General features: G+C 50.5%; 1 protein-coding gene across 1 annotated transcript in view; it reads left to right on the top strand.

Moving 5' to 3' along the window:
- C16H10orf143 (chromosome 16 C10orf143 homolog) overlaps nucleotides 1-18,656 on the top strand; it is a 116,896-nt gene that overhangs the window by 69,991 nt on the left and 28,249 nt on the right. The window contains exon 5 of the mRNA XM_022568438.3: nucleotides 5,588-5,661. Within this exon, the coding sequence (XP_022424146.2) occupies nucleotides 5,588-5,661 (74 nt within the window). The remainder of the gene's footprint in view (nucleotides 1-5,587; nucleotides 5,662-18,656) is intronic.

Genomic DNA, 18,656 nt, shown 5'->3' with positions numbered 1-18,656 from the left:
TTCTAGAACTGAAAAAAATAATTGAAAAATATTTGAAATAAAATATTCAGGGGATTGGCTTATTACCAGAACGGAGATAATAGATTAAAATCTGAGTCAGTGAACTTCAATATAGATGAATGTCAATCATCCAATCCGACGAAGAGAAAGAAAACAGGTTGAAAATAATGAAGAGAGCCCTGGGAACCTGTGGGACAATATCAAAACATCTAACACATATGCAATTTGAATCCCAAGAGGAGAGAAAGCAGAGAATGTAGGAGAAAAAAGTATTCAAAGTTATAGTGGCCAAGACATTTCCTAAATTTGGTGAAACACCTAAATTTGAATTTCAAAAGGCTCAGTGAGCCCCCAAACAAGATAAATATAAATAAAACCATGTCTGAGCATCATAGTCAAACTGCTGAAAATCAAAGGAAGAGGCTATCTCTGAAGCAGCCAAAGAAAAACTGTACACATTGTACGTGAAGGATACGATCTGAGTGACTGCAGACTTCTCATCAAAAACTATGGAGGCCAGAAGGCAGTGGAACGATGTGTTTGATGCTGAAAGACAAACCTGTCAACCTAGGAGTCTATAACCAGGGACAGTATCCTTCAAAAAGGAAAATGTTTTCAGATTAAATAACAGAGAATCTGTTGCTATTTATGAGAACTACTAAAAGAAGTTCTTTGAAGGGAAATGATACCAGTTGGGAATTCAGATTTTAGAGAAGTAATGGAGAGTATCAAAACTGGGAAATATGTGGGTACATATAAATGAATGTTAAAATCTTAATTTCTTTAAAATACATAAGACTGGGGCTTCCCTGGTGGCGCAGTGGTTGAGAGTCTGCCTGCCAATGTGGGGGACGTGGGTTCGTGCCCCGGTCTGGGAAGATCCCACATGCCGCGGAGCGGCTGGGCCCGTGAGCCATGGCCACTGAGCCCGCGCGTCCGGAGCCTGTGCTCCGCAACGGGAGTAGCCACAACAGTGAGAGGGCCACGTACCACAAAAAAAACCCCATAAGACTGTTTAAAGCAAAAAGCTGTAACATTTTCTTCTGGGGTTTATTATGTATGTGGATACAATACCCATGACAACTATAGATGAAAGGACTGGGGGGACATATGGACCTATACAATTATAAGGTTTCTACATGTTACTTATGGTGCTACAGTATTAACTCTAACTAGACTGAAAAGTCGAGGGTGCATCATGTATACTTTAATCTGTAAGCAACCACTAATAGTGTAATGTACAGAGGCATAGCTAAAACACAGTAGGTTAATTGAAATGGATTTTTAAAAAATATTCAACTAATCCAGAAGAAGGCAGAAAATGAGGAACACAAAACGGAGGGAACAAAAAGAAAACAAATACTTAAATTAGCCTAAATCCGACCACATCAAAAATTACGTTAAATTTTAGTGAACTGAGCATGCCAGTTAAAAGGCAGAGGGTGTCAGAATGGACTTTAAAAAGCAAGACCCACACCTCATACTCATTAGGATGCGACAGTGAAAAACCCAGAAAATAACAGGTTGCGAGGATGTGGAAAAATTGGCATCCTTGTGCACTATTGGTGGGAATGTACAATGGCACAGCTGCCATGTAAAACAGTGTGGTAATTACTCAAAACTAAAAACAGAATTACTGTATGATCCGACAACTCCACTTCTACGTATATACCCAAAAGAACGAAAAGCAAGGACCTGAACAGATATTTGTACACCATGTTCATAGCAGCATTATTCACAGTAGTCAAAAGTGGGCGGCCACCTATATGTCCATCGATGGGTGAAAAGATAAGCAAAATGTGGTAAATACATACAAGGAAGTATTATTCAGCCTTAAAAAGAAGGAAATCCTGACACAAGCTACAACATAGGTGAACCTTGAAGACATTATGCAAAGATGTTTCTTCACAGCCCGGAGTACTGAGGGGCGTCCACACACCCTCCCCCATGCTCAGAGCCCTGAGGTCCAGACACATCAGGGCTGTGTCCACTCCTCACATACTGGTACCTGCTTTGACTAAAACAGGAAGGAAAACCCCAGATTCAGGACTGGGGCTCTCCCCTCTGCCCTGCTCCCCTGTGCCTTCCAGTGCAGAGTTCCCAGGAACACCCTCCCTTGGGCAAGCCTGGCCGCCGCTGCCCAGCCCCTCTGGCCTCTCTGCTCTGGGCCGCAGCCTGGGATGCTGTCTGTGAGCGGGGCCCGTGGGCCCGTGCAGGCAGGCTGGTGGCCGAGCCCAGGGGCAGGCTGTTGACCTGGACACGCAGCCCGAGCGAGAGGTTAGTTCTGGACAATTCCGCCCTCACCAGAGATTGTCTTCCTAGGATGGCAGGGCACAGCCTACCACTCTGCCTGACCTGGGGCAGGGGAGCCAGAGAGGGAAAGAGAGCAGGGACTCTGCCTGTGGAGAGGGGACCGGAGTGCTGGCTCTGGGTCCACATGCCTGATGAGCCCGATGAGTGGACGTTTTAGTCAGGATGAGATGTTCCTCCTCCTTTCTTTTACTGCTATCTGAGTTCTGTTTTGTCTGGTGTTAATGTCGCCAGCCTAGCCTTCTTATGCTTACTGGTTTCAGGGCATGTCTTTTTCCATCTATTTGTGCCCAGCCTATCTGAGTTTTCATTTTAAAGTAACGATTTTAAAGGAACCTATTTAAGCTAACTATTACAGCTGGGACTTGCTGTTTTTTCATTTCTTTTTCATTGTGGTAAAATACACATAACATAAAAATTCCCTGTCTTCAGTGTAATTTACCATTTTTAAGTGTATAGATCAGTAGTGCTACGTATATTTACAGTGTTCTGCAGTCAGTCTCCGGAGCTGTTCATCTTGCAAAGCCGAAACTCTGTACCCATGAATAAATGCCCCGTTTCTCCCTCGCCCTGCAGCCCCTCGAGACCACCATTCTGCTTTCATCTCACAATCCTGGGGGCTGTGAGCATGGTGGAGGGTGTGTGGGTGTCCCCTCACTCAGGACCCTTTAGCCCTGTGAGCCATTAGGACACTGGGTGTCACCCAGGTCCTGCTGCTCTGAGGCATAGCCTGTGGCATTGGCCAATGTCACGCCGCAACCTGACTCCTGTCTCTCACTGGCCGGGGCCGTGCTCCCTGGCAGATCTTGGGCCTGGAGTCCAGGTCATGGGCACTTGTTTATACTCGGTGGTCTGGGGCTTCATAGGACCTCCTTTATGGCCGACGAGCCACAGGTGTGGGGAAGTCCCCAGGCAAGTCCTCCCCGCTCAGGAGCGCAGCTGGAGGAGAGAAGCGCAGAGGACCTCAGCACCTGGCCCTGGCTCAGTGCGCTCACCTGCCAGGCACGTCACTGCCTGGCCCCCTCCGTGCATCCATGGGACTAACAGGCCTGTTTCTCATTGGGACCCCACAAGGAAATGGTTTCAGCTGCTCCTTTTCTGTGTCTCAATGTGCACGCAGCGGTTTTCATCACCCGACTAGAACGCCTGAATTACTTCTCTACCCCCCTGCCGCAGCAGCCAGCGCTGGAGATCTGATCCAAACCTGAACACTGGGCACGCTTGCATGAATTCTTGGGAGCTTGAGGGGAAAACATTTCACATTAGGGAGAACATCCCAGTACTTGGGAGCACTTGGAATCCTCAACAACACAACCATTTCTAAGTGCATTTCAAAAGAGGAAAAAGCTCCTCTGTGAGCATCCCTTGAAATTGCCTGACAGAGAATACTCTGCAGGGGCACGTGGGTGCCTCCTAAATTTTGTGGGAGAAGGATCTGAAGAGCTCAGAGGCCGAAACCCTCTATTGTGTATCATACAAGCAGTGTGAAACCTGAGGAAACACTGACAATGCTTTGGACACAACACCAGTGACCTGCCCACGTGCTGTCACGGCATCTTCCCACCGGTGACCCATCATCAGGGCTGCAAACTGGTACCCGTGAAACCACCACGTGGAACGTGAGCCCCTGAGTCACAGGCCTGGAAAGGTGAGAGCATCATTCTCGCAGCCCTGGGGGTGGGGGGCAGGGGAGCTTCCAACAATGTTCATGGCAACCCTCGATCTGTCAACATAGATTTTGAAACACTCACACCCATCTTGGAATATGGCAGAGTATCAACCAATGAATCGATTTTAAAAATTGAATTTTAAGGACAAATAAGATCAAGGAGGCTTTGCTGTATTTGTCTGCTAGGGCAGCTGTAACAAAGTACCACAGGCTGGGGGGCTTAAACAAGATGAAATTTATCTTCCCACAGTCCTGGAGGCTGGACATCCAAGATCAAGGTGTGGGCAGGGTTGGCTCTCCTGAGGCCTTTCTCCCTGCCTTGTAGATGGCCACCTCCTCCCTGTGTCCTCACATGTCTGTCCTCTGTGGTCACGTGTATCCAGTGTTTCTTCTCATAAGAACACCAGTCCTAGCGGATGACCTGATGACCTCCTGTAACCTCAGTCACCTCTTGAAAGGCCCCATCTCCTGGCAGGGGTGCCGGGACCACTTGGACATGTGAGGCCTCTGTCACCTCACACACCAAATGGGGATCGGAGCATGACCCCCGTCAGATGTCATGAGGAGAAATGAATCCATCCAGGCAACAAGAGTTTGGAACGGATACATCAGGCCCGTGATGAACAGGAACAATTGTTTCTCAAATCCCTGCTTTGCCGGCGAAGCCCCAACTGGTGCTTCCTTAAGTGCGTCCTCTCCGGCCAAGCGTGGAGATGGCCAGGGCCGGGGTCCCCGCCAGGAGCTCAGTACGTGAGGGAGGCAGATGCAGACACAGGCACTGGCATCCTCTGAGGTCACCGTCAAAGTGGCCTTTTTCACAGGGCAAAGGGAAGCCAGGTAAAGGGGCACTGGGGGTCTCCAGGTGTGGGCAGGTGCTTCCCAGGACAGAGCAGATTCTTCAGGAGGTCCAGGAGTCCGCAGAGCTGCAGGAAGCAGAGTGAGGGCTGTGTGTCAGGGGAGCCGCTGGCTGCTAAGAGTTCAGAACCAGAAGCCCAGGTGGGTGCCGGGCCCTGGCGGGGGGCCCGACTAAGGAGTTGCTCCCCACACTAGTGTCCTGGGGCCGCTGTAACCAAGTGCCACGAAGTGGGCAACTTAAAACAGCAGAATCTATTCTCTCACGGTCTGGAGGCCAGAAGCCAAGGTGGCGGCAGTGCCCTCCCTCTGGACGCCGCAGGGCATCCTTCCTGCCTCCCTGGCTTATGGCATTCGCTGGGGTTCCTCGGATGGCAGCTCCTCCATCGTCACGTGGACGTTGTCCCTGTGTGTTCTGTTCCTCTGTGTGTGTCTCTCCTCTCCTTACAAGGACACCAGCCATTGGATTTGGGGCCCACCCTAATCCAGAATGACCTCATCTTTAACCAATGACACCTGCAAAGACCTATTGCCAATTGTCACCTTCCAAGGTTCTGGGTGGACGTGCACCTGGGGAGACACGATTTAACCCTGTGCAGGAAGCATGTTGTGAAGAGCAGCCCCCTTTGTCCCATCTTGGAGAGACTTTCTCACTCCCCAGTTCACCCCTGTGATGCCCCAAAGCAGCGTGTGATATTAACTAAGTCACAAGTGTTTTCTGAAGAGAAGGGCTTCTTTTCTTGCTTCTCTCCCCAGGGATGGAAGACGAGCAGGTGCTTCCTTCCCCAGGCAGGGGAGGCTAAACCAAGCCCAGGACTGCGGGACCACGGGTAAGAAGGGAGGCCCCGGGCCTCTGGCCTCAGACAGGCTGCAGCCCCCAGGCCGTCCCTGCCCCTTTCTCCCCTCTGTGCGTTCACTGCACTTTGCCCACTTGCATTAGATCACACTTATTTAATAGGACTTAATAGGACTCATTTATTTGCAAGTGGTCAGAACAAAATGGGAGCTGGCTAAGGCAGCCAGGGGCTTGTGGAAAGGACTTGGAGGTGTCTCTAAGAGCCACTCAGCCCCTAGGAAAGCAAGCACAAACCAGGGCTGGATGTGACATCCAGGGCCACGAATGCCCCCAGGCCCCTCCAGCTGCCTCCCCGCTCCCTGCACTTGGTTCCCTTCACTTGTGCGGTGCATCAGCTTTCTCCACGTGGCTGCCAACGGCCCCCAAGTGGGTCTGCCTCAGCCGACAGAGCTCCAAGTCCAGAACCCTCAGGGCAGCAGCTCATCGGTCAGGTCCCTCCCGGCCCCGCGCAGCATCGGAGGCCAGCTGGGGACAAGGAATTGCCCACGGAAAGGTGAGGACCTGGCAGGGAAACCTAGGGAGGTCTGCTACCTGCCACCATCACTTGGGGATCGCTTCTTTCCGGCATTTGGGAGCCACAAGGCTAATGTTTGTCACTTGGAAATCATTTCCTGTGCAGGGCTGAGCGAGCTAAAATCAGATGTTGGAGCCATTTGGCTGACACCAAGCCATGAGGGATGCTGCAGTGCTGGGGCCTCCAGGCAGCAGGGACCAGGGACACAGTGGGAGCTTTTCTGTAGACCCGGACGCAGGCCGTGCACTTGGAGGGCCGGAGGGCCATTCCTGCCTGTCTGGCCAGCTCTCCCTGAACCAGCCCGACAGGCCTCCCTACTCTCTGGTCTGGGCTGGGGGTTCCAGTCCATGAGAGACAGTGTGCCTTCATGAAGTCAACCTCACGTTCCCCCATGCTTTTCAAAGGCAGGAGAACCCAGCCAATGCCTCCTAGAAGAGAAACGGAGATGGGGAGAGCGGGAGGGAGGAGAGGCGATGCCAAGCCTTCAGGAGAACTGCGGATGGAAGGGGGCGGAAGCAGCAAAGGCTGAGCAGTGAACAGAAAGCTGGGAGGAAACTCTGACCCAGGGCACCGCTGAGGGCTGCCTAGCGGCCGCAGCAGACAGGAGCTTGAGACGGTAGATCTTAACTGGGAATTTGATGATCGCTTGAGCAAATGGTAAAAAGAGGGTTTGTTGGCTTGAGCTGGAGAGTCCTGAGACGGTGATGGTTTCGGGCGGGGAGTGACCCGCATCAGGGGTCGGCAAACTCTGGCCCTCAGGCCACATCTGTCCTGCTGGCTTTTCTTATAAGTGCATTGTTACGGGAACACGAGCAGAAGCATTTAAGTGATACCTGTGTCTGCTTTCACACAACAAGGCAGGGTTGAGCAGTTTTGCCAGAGACCATCATCTGGCAGAGCCTAAGATATTTATTACCTGGGCCCTTACACGAAAGGCTTGCTCACCCTGGCTCTAGAGATGTGCTCTCTAATGTTATGACACTTGAAACCTGTCTAGTCTGAACTAAGTGGGCTTAAGTGTAAACTAAGATTTCAGAGGCTTAATAGGAAGAAAAGGGTATAAAATAGCTCATTAAGAAATTTTGCATATTTGTTTGCGTGTTAAGGTGGTATCTTTTGATATGTTGGGCTAAATGAAATATAGTATGAAAATTAATTTCACCTGCTTCTTTCTACACTTTTCACGTGAAAAGTGTAAAATTTTCGACTGTGTCTGTGGCTCCTGTTGCATTTTTATTGGACGGCACTTGTTCAGACTCCACGCCTCTCTCCCACCTCCCGGGTGGGGTTCCTGCATGTAGTAGAGGAGGTGGCTGCCAGCAGCATCTTTTCAAATTGCAGGCCACAGCCTATCAAGTGGCCAGGAAATCAGTTTAGTAGGTCATGGCCAGAATTTTTAAACAATGAAATAGAACAAAAGAGAAAATATTTCTAGTGAATTGCACACTAAAGATACTGGTTTGCAAAACCTTCTTAAGTTAAGCATTTTTTAGTTCATCGATCTAAGTGCTAGAAGTTGTAAGAGGTACAGTTGACCCTGAGGATTGGCTCCAGAACCTCTGTAGATACCAAGATGCGAGGATGCTCACGGCCCTTTTGTAAAATGGCTGAGTATTGTATTTGCATTTGGTTGAAACCACAGATGCAAAACCCATGGATATGGAGGGCCCACTGTACTATAATTTTATGAACAACTAAGAAAACACACAGCCAATTAAACCATGATGAAACGCATTAAATGACAGGCATTCGGAACACCAGAATCAGTCCCAACAGCTTCTTGGTGCTTTGAGTTCCTTGTCTACTGTGTAGGCCTTGGCCATTTATCCTGCCTTGGGCTGCATTGCTGGGGGTAGTATAGTCAGTCCTTTTGCATGTGTCTTGGTCACCAAACACAACCCAGCCTCACCTACTTATGGGCCTCTTCTTTCCTTCAGGTTCATAAACCACTGGATGTTGTTTTGCAGAAAACCACGTGGCCTCCCAGTCATTCTCCCAATGATGCGTATTTGCTTCCCTAATGTTTTTTTTTAATTAACTGATTTATTTATTTATTTTTGGCTGAGTTGGGTCTTTGTTGCTGCGTGCAGGCTTCCTCTAGTTGTGGTGAGCAGGGGCTACTCTTCGTTGCTGTGTGTGGGCTTCTCATTGCGGCGGCTTCTCGTGTTGCGCAGCACGGGCTCTAGGCGTGTGGGCTTCAGTAGTTGTGGCTTGCGGGCTCTAGAGCGCAGGCTCAGTAGTTGTGGCGCACGGGCTTAGTTGCTCCACAGCATGTGGGACCTTCCCGGACCAGGGCTCGAACCCGTGTCCCCTGCATTGGCAGGCGGTTTCTCAACCACCGTGCCACCAGGGAAGCCCTGCTTCCCTAATATTGAATTCTGATTCAATATTGATTTGAATTCGAATCAGCTGCCCTGCTTTGGTACCATTCTACATACTCAAAATTCTTTCATTTCAACGCTGAATCATAGTGACTCTCTTTGAAGACATTTTAACAAAAATGAAGTTCACCCCACGTGGTACCAAAAAGATGGGCAACTCAAGTGAGTTGAGGAGGGTGCCAGGCAGCGTTTCATTGCAAGGCGGGGTCTTTGTAAGACAGAGTGCATTTCAGAGAGGCTAAAAGGTTAGAATAGACCACACGTGAGATATAAACATGTGAGGATTGGTCCAGCATAAACCACGTTTCCTACTGTGGGTTGTGTTGAAAATGTGTCAAGCAGTGCCATTCATGTTTAACACGGAAGGTGGGATGGGGCCTTGTGGGGCCCACACTCGTGCATTCTCTCATAGGCCATGCAGGATGTTCATCTGTTCTTTCAATAGTTCAGGAAGGATTATGGAGCAGGTACCACATGCAAGGTATGAGCTGGCGCCAGAGGAGCAGGGGGCAGCCTCGGGACGGAGAGAAGGAGAAGCCCAAAGTGCAGCAGGAGTTAGGCGATGTTCTGCCGGCATGGCAGCTGGCGCGGTGGGTGGAGTGTGGCCTCACTTGAGATGCAGCACGGCAAGATGAGATCTTTCCAGAGAGACGCCCAGGCAGAAGCAACACTGTGAAGAGGGAGGAGAGAACACCTAGTGGGTCAGTTAATTAACCAGCCAGTCAGCTGCCCTGTGTGCCCGGCTGCCCCCTGCCCCATGCCAAGCTCCTCGTGGTTGGCAGAGGTTCCATGGAGATGGTTCTGAGTGTCTGTGCACTAGAATTGATGGCTCCGAGACTCTGGCCAGCCCCTGGGTCCTCTTTGCTTTGTTGTCCCCTAGGGCTCATCTCCCAGTGGCCCAGGATGGTGGGGGCCCTGCTGCCTGCCAGTCCCCTCTGCACAGAGCTAGTGGACCCTGCAGGGCGCTAACCCCATGGGCGGCCCACAGGTCTGGGCCAGTGGTCCTCCCTGCCCTGCCCGTGCTGCGGGAGCTACTGTGGTCTCAGGCATGGACACATGTGGGTTTGCTTTGGTGGCAAAGCCTGAGGGTCCTTTGAACTGAGTCAGTAGTTTCTCTGGGGGATGCACAAAACAAGCAAAGCTTCATTTCCCATGTCTCCCGGGTGACAGTGGCCAATTCCCACCCCATCCCCCGGCATCCTTCTTGCGTGCCCGCCGCCTGGACATTTTGGCTTCCAGGAGAGGCAACGGAGCTGACACATGTTTGGTGGCAAGCGGTGAGCACACAACTTTGTAACGAGGTCGGAAAGTTTGGGGCGACAGATTTATTGAATTTTGTATTAAGGTATAACACAGCCGCTCTCATGTGCATTTCACAGTGCTGTTTAGAATGGATGTTTAATAGTTAATGAATTGAATATTTAGATACGGCGATGCATTTGACACCTACCATTAAAGAAGAGAGCTTCCAAAGCAGCGAAGTCCTCCTGAAGCTGTGGTTTCGGGGTCTAGGCAGTGAAATCTCCAATGGGCCAGAGGGGGACGAAGGTCTCGAAGATGCTCTGTACCTTCTTCCTGTGCAGAGGGGTTCCCGGGGCCTCCTCCATCCCTAGTGACCACCCAGGCTGCTCCCGCCAAGCACCCCACCTCCTTCAGATGAAGCATTGGGTGAGCTTTCCTCTCTGACAGAGATTGTTCTAGAAAGGCATCCCATCCCTTGTGGACTGATTCAGGAAGTTAAAGTTATGAATACCCGACAGTTTTCTATATATTATGATGTGTACCGTGCTCCGTGGAACACTGCAGCGTGCTTACTACAGTTTACTTCATAAGTCGATGCACCTTAAGAACAATTTATTCCAATATTAATGCCTCTTAAGGGAGACATCATTAGCCTCACTAGAAAACATTATTATGGTGAAGTCCTGGGGAAAACCTTGCAAAGCAAGGCAGCAAAATCAATAAAGAAGCAAAGGAACACTTGGCACATGCGATGAAGGACACGAAGGGCTGCCCTGCGATGTTGCTGAGTCTGCTCGGGGGCCGCACTAGACCTGGCCCCTCCCACTCGGCCCCCTGATAGCAGCCCAGGGAGGCCAACGGCAGCCGGGGGCCTTGCCACGCGGCAGGACAGGCCCCACCTTCCCGGTGGCAGCCGCTGGTCTCAGTGGGGCCCGTGAGTGGTGGTAGGTAACGAGCCTCATGCAGCCCAGCCGGGCAGCCTGACCCGCTCCGGGGAGCTGGCGGACAGTCCTCTGCCAAGAAAGGGTCCCATCTGCGCTTCTCACCACTGGAGGCTGGAGCCCGAGGCCCACTTTCCAGCTGTGTGGCCTCGGACGCATCTCCAACCCTCTGTGCCTCGGCTTCCTCATCTGTAAAACTCAGATAACGATAACCCCCAGTGACCTGTTGTGAGGACTAAGTGGGTTAATAGTGGAGAAGCAGTCAGAGCAGGGCCTGCACAGAACAAGCATCATGGGATAATGTGCCGCTGCTGCCAGCCTCATCACAGGACCAGTCATTTCATCTCCGGGCAAAAGAAGAAGAAGAACGATGATAATACCGGCAGTGTCACCAAGCAATTAAGTATGATGCTGGGCTGCGGGGCAAGCACATGGTCTAGAGGCTGCTGGGGGAGGCCGGCCCCGCCCTGTCTCAGCGCATGTGATGGAGCCACACCCCACACTGAGGACCCCACTGCCTAAGCCTTCGGGCTCATTTGCCTAGAAAGAGGCAGGCCAGCTGCAGCCTCAGTGGAAAGGCTCATTTGGAAAATGGAAATGCGTATCCTAACCCCATTTGTCATGTTATCAGCGCTCATGACAGCCGCATGGCACGATCCAAAGGAAAGATTTAGACCTAATGGGGAAAAATCAGTTAAAATTGACGTATCCATTAGAAGATTTTAGAACTGAAAGCATATTCTTCACAGAGTGTTAGGATGACTTCTTAGGTGATGCTAAATCAATATCTCATACTTGGGAGGAATTCATTATTTTGTTTTACGAGAACCGTCTGGTTCCTAAATTCTCTCCTGTTCTGCCTTTTCAAAAACACCCAGAAAAGCCCCAGATGAATCTTATAGACACCAGCCACGGTTCCAACTCGGAACCCCTTCAGAAAGAGAAAAGGTGAGAGGGAAGGGGCAGACGGTTTCAAACGGCTCCCTCCTCCCCAAAGGGAGCTGACCTCTCCCAAACCCCGTCTGGGGCACGACGCCATCCCAGGACACAGCGCCTGGCTCCACGCCCACGCCTGCCCCTCCGAGTCTCAGATCCATTAAGGCTACAGCCTCCTGCCTTTTTGGTCCCTGCGCTGCTCTGGCTGTCGACAAGCGTGAGAGACTCAAAGTGGACACCAGAGTGGGGACGAACGCACCTACAGAGAGGAGGGTCCACCACTGCGCTAGGTGGTGGAGGAACGGATGGGGGCGACAGCCTGTGCGGGGGGAGCAGCCCCCAGACCCATCAGCCTCGTAAGCCCAGCCCACCCAGAACTGTGCCCCGAACTCAGCAGCCGGGTGAGATTAACACCCTTGAGGGCAAAACAGAAAAGGTTTCCTTATACTTTTTCCCTCTGAAGTGATGCTTTCCTTCACATCCAAGAACACACCGCGTCACTGGAAAACATGAAACTGGGTATAAAATATAAGCCTTTGAATGAACCATTTATTCTAATGAGTATAAACTTTCCTCGGGGAAGCAGTGCAGGGTGGAGGCCGACAGTGTGGCTTCTGCATCAAGTTTGCCCTCGGACGTGTCCCGGCCTGGCCCTGCACGGGGCGGATGGCTCACACCCTGTCCTCCACCTCTGCGGTGTGGACAGGGCTGGGGTTAGGGTCCCCACCCCTCGTAGGTGCCACAGAGCACATGGCAGAGCCTGGCTCTGGCTGTGCGGCAGTGAGCATCGGCCATTGTTATTACCATTGTTTTCCACCCGTGCGGCTGGTCAGCAGCCTGAGGTTTGCGGCCCTGGCCGCCGGGGCAGCGACATGCCAGTGTCCCTGGGCTGGCACTCCCTCCGGCCCCGAGACCCCACTCTGTGGCCTCAGCAAGGTGCCGGATGTCCGTGAACCTGGACACCCTCGCCGGCGGTGGGCACAGCCATACCCACCTGTCTCTGCTTCCCATGGCCGCCTAACACGCCACCACAAGCTTATTTTATCTCAACGTATTTTAAATCAACAGAAATGCGTTCTCTCACAGTCCTGCAGGCCAGAAGTTCAAAATCAAGGTGTCATGCGGGGCTGCGCTCCCTCTGCAGGCTCTGGGGGGGTGGCTTCCCACCTCTTTCAGCCTGCGTGCTGCCGTGGTGCTTCACTCCCGTCTCTGCGTCCATCCTCACATGGCCTCCCCTGTGCATCTGTACCAAACCTCCCTCTGTGTCCCTCTAGGAGGACACCTGATGGCATTTCGGGCCACCCAGATAACCCAGGATGAGCTACTCCCCTCAAGAACCTTAACGGCATCTTTCGTCATAGAAAGTAATAGTCACTTGTCTGCCAGGCGAGGTCCCATCCACAGAAACTGTGATTAGAGCATCAGGGTGGGGCTCACAGAGCGAGGAGGGGGTGAGATCCCGCCCGATTCCCGGTCAGCCACCACGGTGGCCGTTGTTCAGCCTGCACGAGACCTGCCTCCAGTCCGGGAGTGAAGCCATGGGGACATCGGTCCCCTCTCCCCGTCTGGCTCTGAGCCCCAGCTCTGCACTGGAGGGAGGGACAGGAGTCCCACTCCTGTCCCTGGGCCCCAGTAGCCTGTGAGAGCTGCCACCACTGCCCTCTGAAGCTCTCAATGCCACCTGCCTGGCGCTCTCCCCCAGCCACCAAGCCTTCTGTCCTCATGGGGCAGTGACCACAGCACAGCCTACGTGGTACCCCCAGCAACACCACCTGGGACCCAGCTTTGCATGATGGGAGAGCCCTCAAGCCCTCAACAGCCAGACGACTGTCTGCCTCCTGCTCTGAGATGCCTGGAACACCTGTGGTGCCCCTTCTCCCATCAATTCTGGGAGCTCCTGGCAACCCACCAATAAACGGCCTCTGTCAGCTTGTTCGCCAGAGTCAGTCCGGCAACCAAACCTCCACCTGAGAGCAGTGCTGAGGCTACTACACCTTTCGTGCTTGAGTTACGGTAGATTTCTCTTTTTTTCCGACCTGAAGAGCCCCATCTAAAATACCTGCTGCGTGCTGGGAACTGTATCTCGCGGGTGCCACTCCGTGCCCCGTGCGGCTGTCCAGTTGAGGAGACAGACACATCAAACCGACAACGACACGGCCTTGCCCTGGAGCAGCGCCAAGGCCCCCATGGCACTGGGAGTCTGCGGCAGGCCGAGTGCGCTCACCAGATCCCGTGAGGGCTGGGCGCTGAGACACCGGGAGGTGCAGCCACTGCCCAGGAGAGAATGTCACAGGTCAGAGTGTGGGTCTCCCTCTTCTAGGCCTGTCTCTGCCCTGTGGGTCCCCACTCATCCCACAAGTCCTCCTGATAGGCTTCACAGGGCCGCAGCAAAGCAGGACCCACGGGTCTCCTGAATGTGCCCTGCCTCCACTTTGGCTGGACTTTAGGGCTAAATATGCCAGGCTGGTGTTTTCCTCCAAAACTCCACAGCAGGGACAAAGTAGAACGTGGGAATCCAGACCCCAGGGCAGCCACACGCACACCTGTGCCAGATGGAGTGGGAGGCTGACCAGGCGATGGCAGACGGGCGGAGGCTCCACGCGGGCCTGGCTCCAAGCAGGCCCCCTCCTGACTGCAGAGCCAGACTTGTCCTGCTCGTGGATGCTGTCCCGCTGTTCCTCCACGGTGCCCCTCTGGCTAGCGTCTGCATGCTTTTCTCGAAGCCCATGTCAGGGGCGAGCTCGTGGAAATAAAGCTTCATTCGTAAGGATCCAACAGCCATTCTAGACGCAAGCCACCTCTGGAACTAAAAGTCTGTTTTGTCAAAAGTGAACAATGCAGGATACATGTGCAGTGATGGTAACTTTCGCCCCAGCCACGTGCATCTTACCTAAGACACCAGCCGAGACCCGCACGTCACGATGACCACAGCGAGCTGACTGGGTGAGCTCTCACCGGCTGCGGGCCTGCATCCAAGTTATCTGCCCCAAGAAAGCAGGATGGCCCGTCTAATCCATCTTTTAATTATCCTTCTGAGGATGTGGTTTATAACCAGAACCTTTCAACAAGAAAAGGATTGATGTGGAGCCCAGTTCAGTTTTACCATAAATGGCTGCAACGCCATCCAGAAACAGGGAAGGGTCGGCCGAGGTCACTTAGGAGAATGTACGTGCGTTTTCCCAGAAGTTCACGAGCACTTGCTGGGCTTCTGAGGACTGCGCTCTCCCAGCCAGACGGGCACACGGAGGGCGTTCGGCGCAGCAAAGCCCACGTGGACTCGGCCTTCTTAAAAAGCAGGAAGAGGATGTTGGTGAATCTGCAGGACGTCAGACTGGCAGACACAGGCTGTGGGCCTCCTTTTCTCCCCAGTAGCAAAAGTAACTGCTTATTGCAAAACTTCCTACAATTCGGAAATGAAACAGAGACACAGTTCAAAGCTCAGAGCAAAAAGCTCCCATCCTCTTCCTGCCCTAGTCCCATCCCCGGAGCAAATGCCATTGGCAGGTCTTGGCTGTGTAAGTACAGATACACACATTTCTTTTTCAAAACTAGTTTATTGAGATACAAGTCACATAACATACACCTCACCCATTTAAAGTGTGTATTCACAGATAAGTGCACCCATCACCACAGTCAATTTTAGCGTCTCGTCATCACCTCAGAAAGCAGCTGAACACCCGCGAGCCCTACGCGGCCTGTTTTCTGTCTACTTTCTATCTCCATAGATTTCCCTGCTCTGCACATTTCATGTAAATGGAATCACGCAATGCACGGTCTTTCGTGTCTGGCTTCTTTCACTCAGTATAATGTCTTCAAGGTTCATCTGTGGTGAAGAGTGTGTTAGTATTTTATTCCTCATTATGGCTGAATAATATCCCATTGTACGGATATATCACATTTTGTTAGTGCATTTGTGACTGTGCAAATGTCCACATTTCTTCTTGTGTATGAACATTTCAACAGGATTCTATGTTCCTGCCGCCCACGGACTCCATGCCCTCCAGCACGCTTGGGGAGCCCACTGTTTCTCCTGGCTGTGTGGCGTTCCCCCTGGGTACTCACCGTCATGTCTTTGAAGTCGAGGTCCCAGCCGGTGGCCTATGTGCCACGTTTGGCCCACCAGTGTGTATCCCCCTGCCTGCTCGGCGATCAGCTGGCTTTTTTGGATAAGTAAGGGAGGCAGCCCCTCTGCGTGCCCTCACCACGTGGCGCTGGGCTCTGAACGGGTTGCAATCTTGGCTTAAGTTCTCCTTTCCTGAAAGATGTTCAGGTTGTTTGTTAGGATAAGCTAAGTAATAACAAAGGGCTCCCCAACCATAGTGGATTAAAATAACCCGAGTTATCTCTGGCTCACGCTTGGGTCCAGGTGGCCCAGACCCTTGAGAGGGTCCCAGGCTGGTCCATCTCCTTCTAAACTGGCTGCTCAGCCACCCAGAAGGGAAGCAAATGCTGACTGATGCTAGAACTTGGCCCTTAAAACGCTTCCAGGAAGTGACACGTGACTTACCCTCAGGGGCCATGGCAAATGTCAAAGGGACGTGCCCACATCTGAGCCTGGAAGGTTGGCCAAGTGGTGCCCGGGACTCCTCAGGTACCAGCTGGGCCGAGGTGACGTCCGGCTTGGGCATGCTTGGTGGCTCTGGTTAGACACAGCCAGGTTCCTTCTATTTTGCCTTTCTTTTTTCTTTCTTCCTTCCTTCCTTCCTTCCTTTCTTTCCTTTTCTTTCTTTCTTTTCTTTCCTTCCTTCCTTTCCTTTTTTTCCTTTCCTTTCTTTCTTTCTTTTCTCTTTCTCTCTCTCTCTCCTTCCCTCCCTCCCTCCCTCCCTCCCTCTCTCGTTTCTTTCTTCCTTCCTTCCTTGTTTTTTTAGTTGAAGTATAGCTGCTATACAATATTATCTAACTTACAGGTGTACAATGCAGTTATTCATAATTTTTAAAGGTTATACTCTATTTATAGTTTTTTTAACATATTGGCTATATTCCTACAATATACCCTTGTAGTTTATTTTGTACCTCACAGTTTGTACCTCTTCCTCCCTGACCCCTTTATTGCCCCACCCCCACTGGTAACCACTAGTTTGTTCTCTAGATCTGTGAGTCTGCTTCTTTTCTGTTATATTCACTAGTTTGTTGTATTTTTTAGCCCGTTCTTACCAGAGCTGAGAAGGAATGCATCAGTTTCCAAATATGGTATCAACTTACTATATGGCCTTTAAAAAATAATTATTTTGTTGAAGTATAGTTGATTTACAATGTTGTGTTACTTTCTACTGTACAGCAAAGTGATTCAGTTTGACATATGTGTACACTCTTTTTCATCTTCTTTTCCATTATGGTTTATCATAGGATATTGAATATAGTTCCCTGTGCTCTACAGTAGGACCTTGTTCTTTATCCATCCTATGTACACTAGTTTGCATCTGCTAATCCCAAACTCCCAGTCCATCCCTCCCCCACCCCTCCATCCCCTTAGCAACCACAAGTCTGTTCTTTATGCCTGTGAGTCTGTTGTGTTTTGTAGATGAGTTCACTTGTGTCATAGTTTAGATTCCACATATAAGTGATGTCATATGGAATTTGTCTTTGTCTGACTTACTTCACTTAGCATGATAATCTCTAGGTCCATTCTTTAGGTCCATTCATGTTGCTGCAAATGGCATTATTTCATTCTTTTTTTTGCCAAGTAGTATTCCGTTGTATATATGTACCACATCTTCTTTATCCATTCATCTGTCAATGGACATTTAGGTTGTTTCCATGTCTTGACTATTGTGAAGAGTGCTGCTATGAATATAGCAGTGCATTTATTTCTTTGAATTATAGTTTTGTCTGGATATATGCCCAGGATTGGAACTGCTGGATCATATGGCAACTTTTTTTTGTAAACTTTGCTATTTTTATTACTCTTAACAAACAGGATATCACATGTTAGCCTTCTCCTTTCCTAGACATGCATATATATCAGCACACCTCTTCATATGACATATTACCCATCCCTTCCTTTCCATTTGGACTGTGCCTTTTTTTGTTTTATTTTTAACGTCATTATTGGAGTATAATTGCTTTACAATGTTGTGTTAGTTTCTGCTTTATAACAAAGTGAATCAGCTATATGTATACATATACCCCCATATCCTGTGTCTCCCTCCCACCCTCCCTATCCCACCCCTCTAGGTGGTCACAAAGCACCGAGCTGATCTCCCTGTGCTATGTGGCTGCTTCCCACTAGCTATCTATTTTAAATTTGATAGTGTGTGTATGTCCATGCCACTCTCTCACTTCGTCCCAGCCTACCCTTCCCCTTCCCCGTGTCCTCAAGTCCATTCTCTATGTCTGCATCTTTATTCCTGTCCTGCCTCTAGGTTCTTCAGAACCTTTTTTTTGGACTCCGTATATATGTGTTAGCATGAGGTATTTGTTTTTCTCTTTCTGACTTACTTCACTCTGTATGACAGACTCTAGGTCCATCTACTTCACTACAAATAACTCAATTTCATTTCTTTTTATGGCTGAGTAATATTCCATTGTATATATGTGCCACATCTTCTTTATCCATTCATCTGTCGATGGACACTTAGTTTGCTTCCATGTCCTGGCTATTGTAAATAGTGCTGCAATGAACATTGTGGTACATGACTCTTTTTGAATTATGGTTTTCTCAGGGTATATGCCCAGTAGTGGGATTGCTGGGTCATATGGTAGTTCTATTTTTAGTTTTTTAAGGAACCTCCATACTGTTCTCCATAGTGGCTGTATCAATTTACATTCCCACCAACAGTGCAAGAGGGTTCCCTTTTCTCCACATCCTCTCCAGCATTTATTGTTTGTAGATTTTTTGATGATGGCCATTCTGACCAGTGTGAGGTGATACCTCATTGTAGTTTTGATTTGCGTTTCTCTAATGATTAATGATGTTGAGCATTCTTTCATGTGTTTATTGGCAATCTGTATATCT

This window comes from Delphinapterus leucas, chromosome 16 (genome assembly GCF_059928025.1).
Source record: "Delphinapterus leucas isolate spDelLeu-1000000601 "Yukka" chromosome 16, BTC_Dleu_Yukka2, whole genome shotgun sequence".
Classification (NCBI taxonomy): domain Eukaryota; kingdom Metazoa; phylum Chordata; class Mammalia; order Artiodactyla; family Monodontidae; genus Delphinapterus; species Delphinapterus leucas.
The sequence above is the reverse complement of the archived record's forward strand: the minus strand, read 5'-3'. Positions and strand labels throughout refer to the sequence as shown.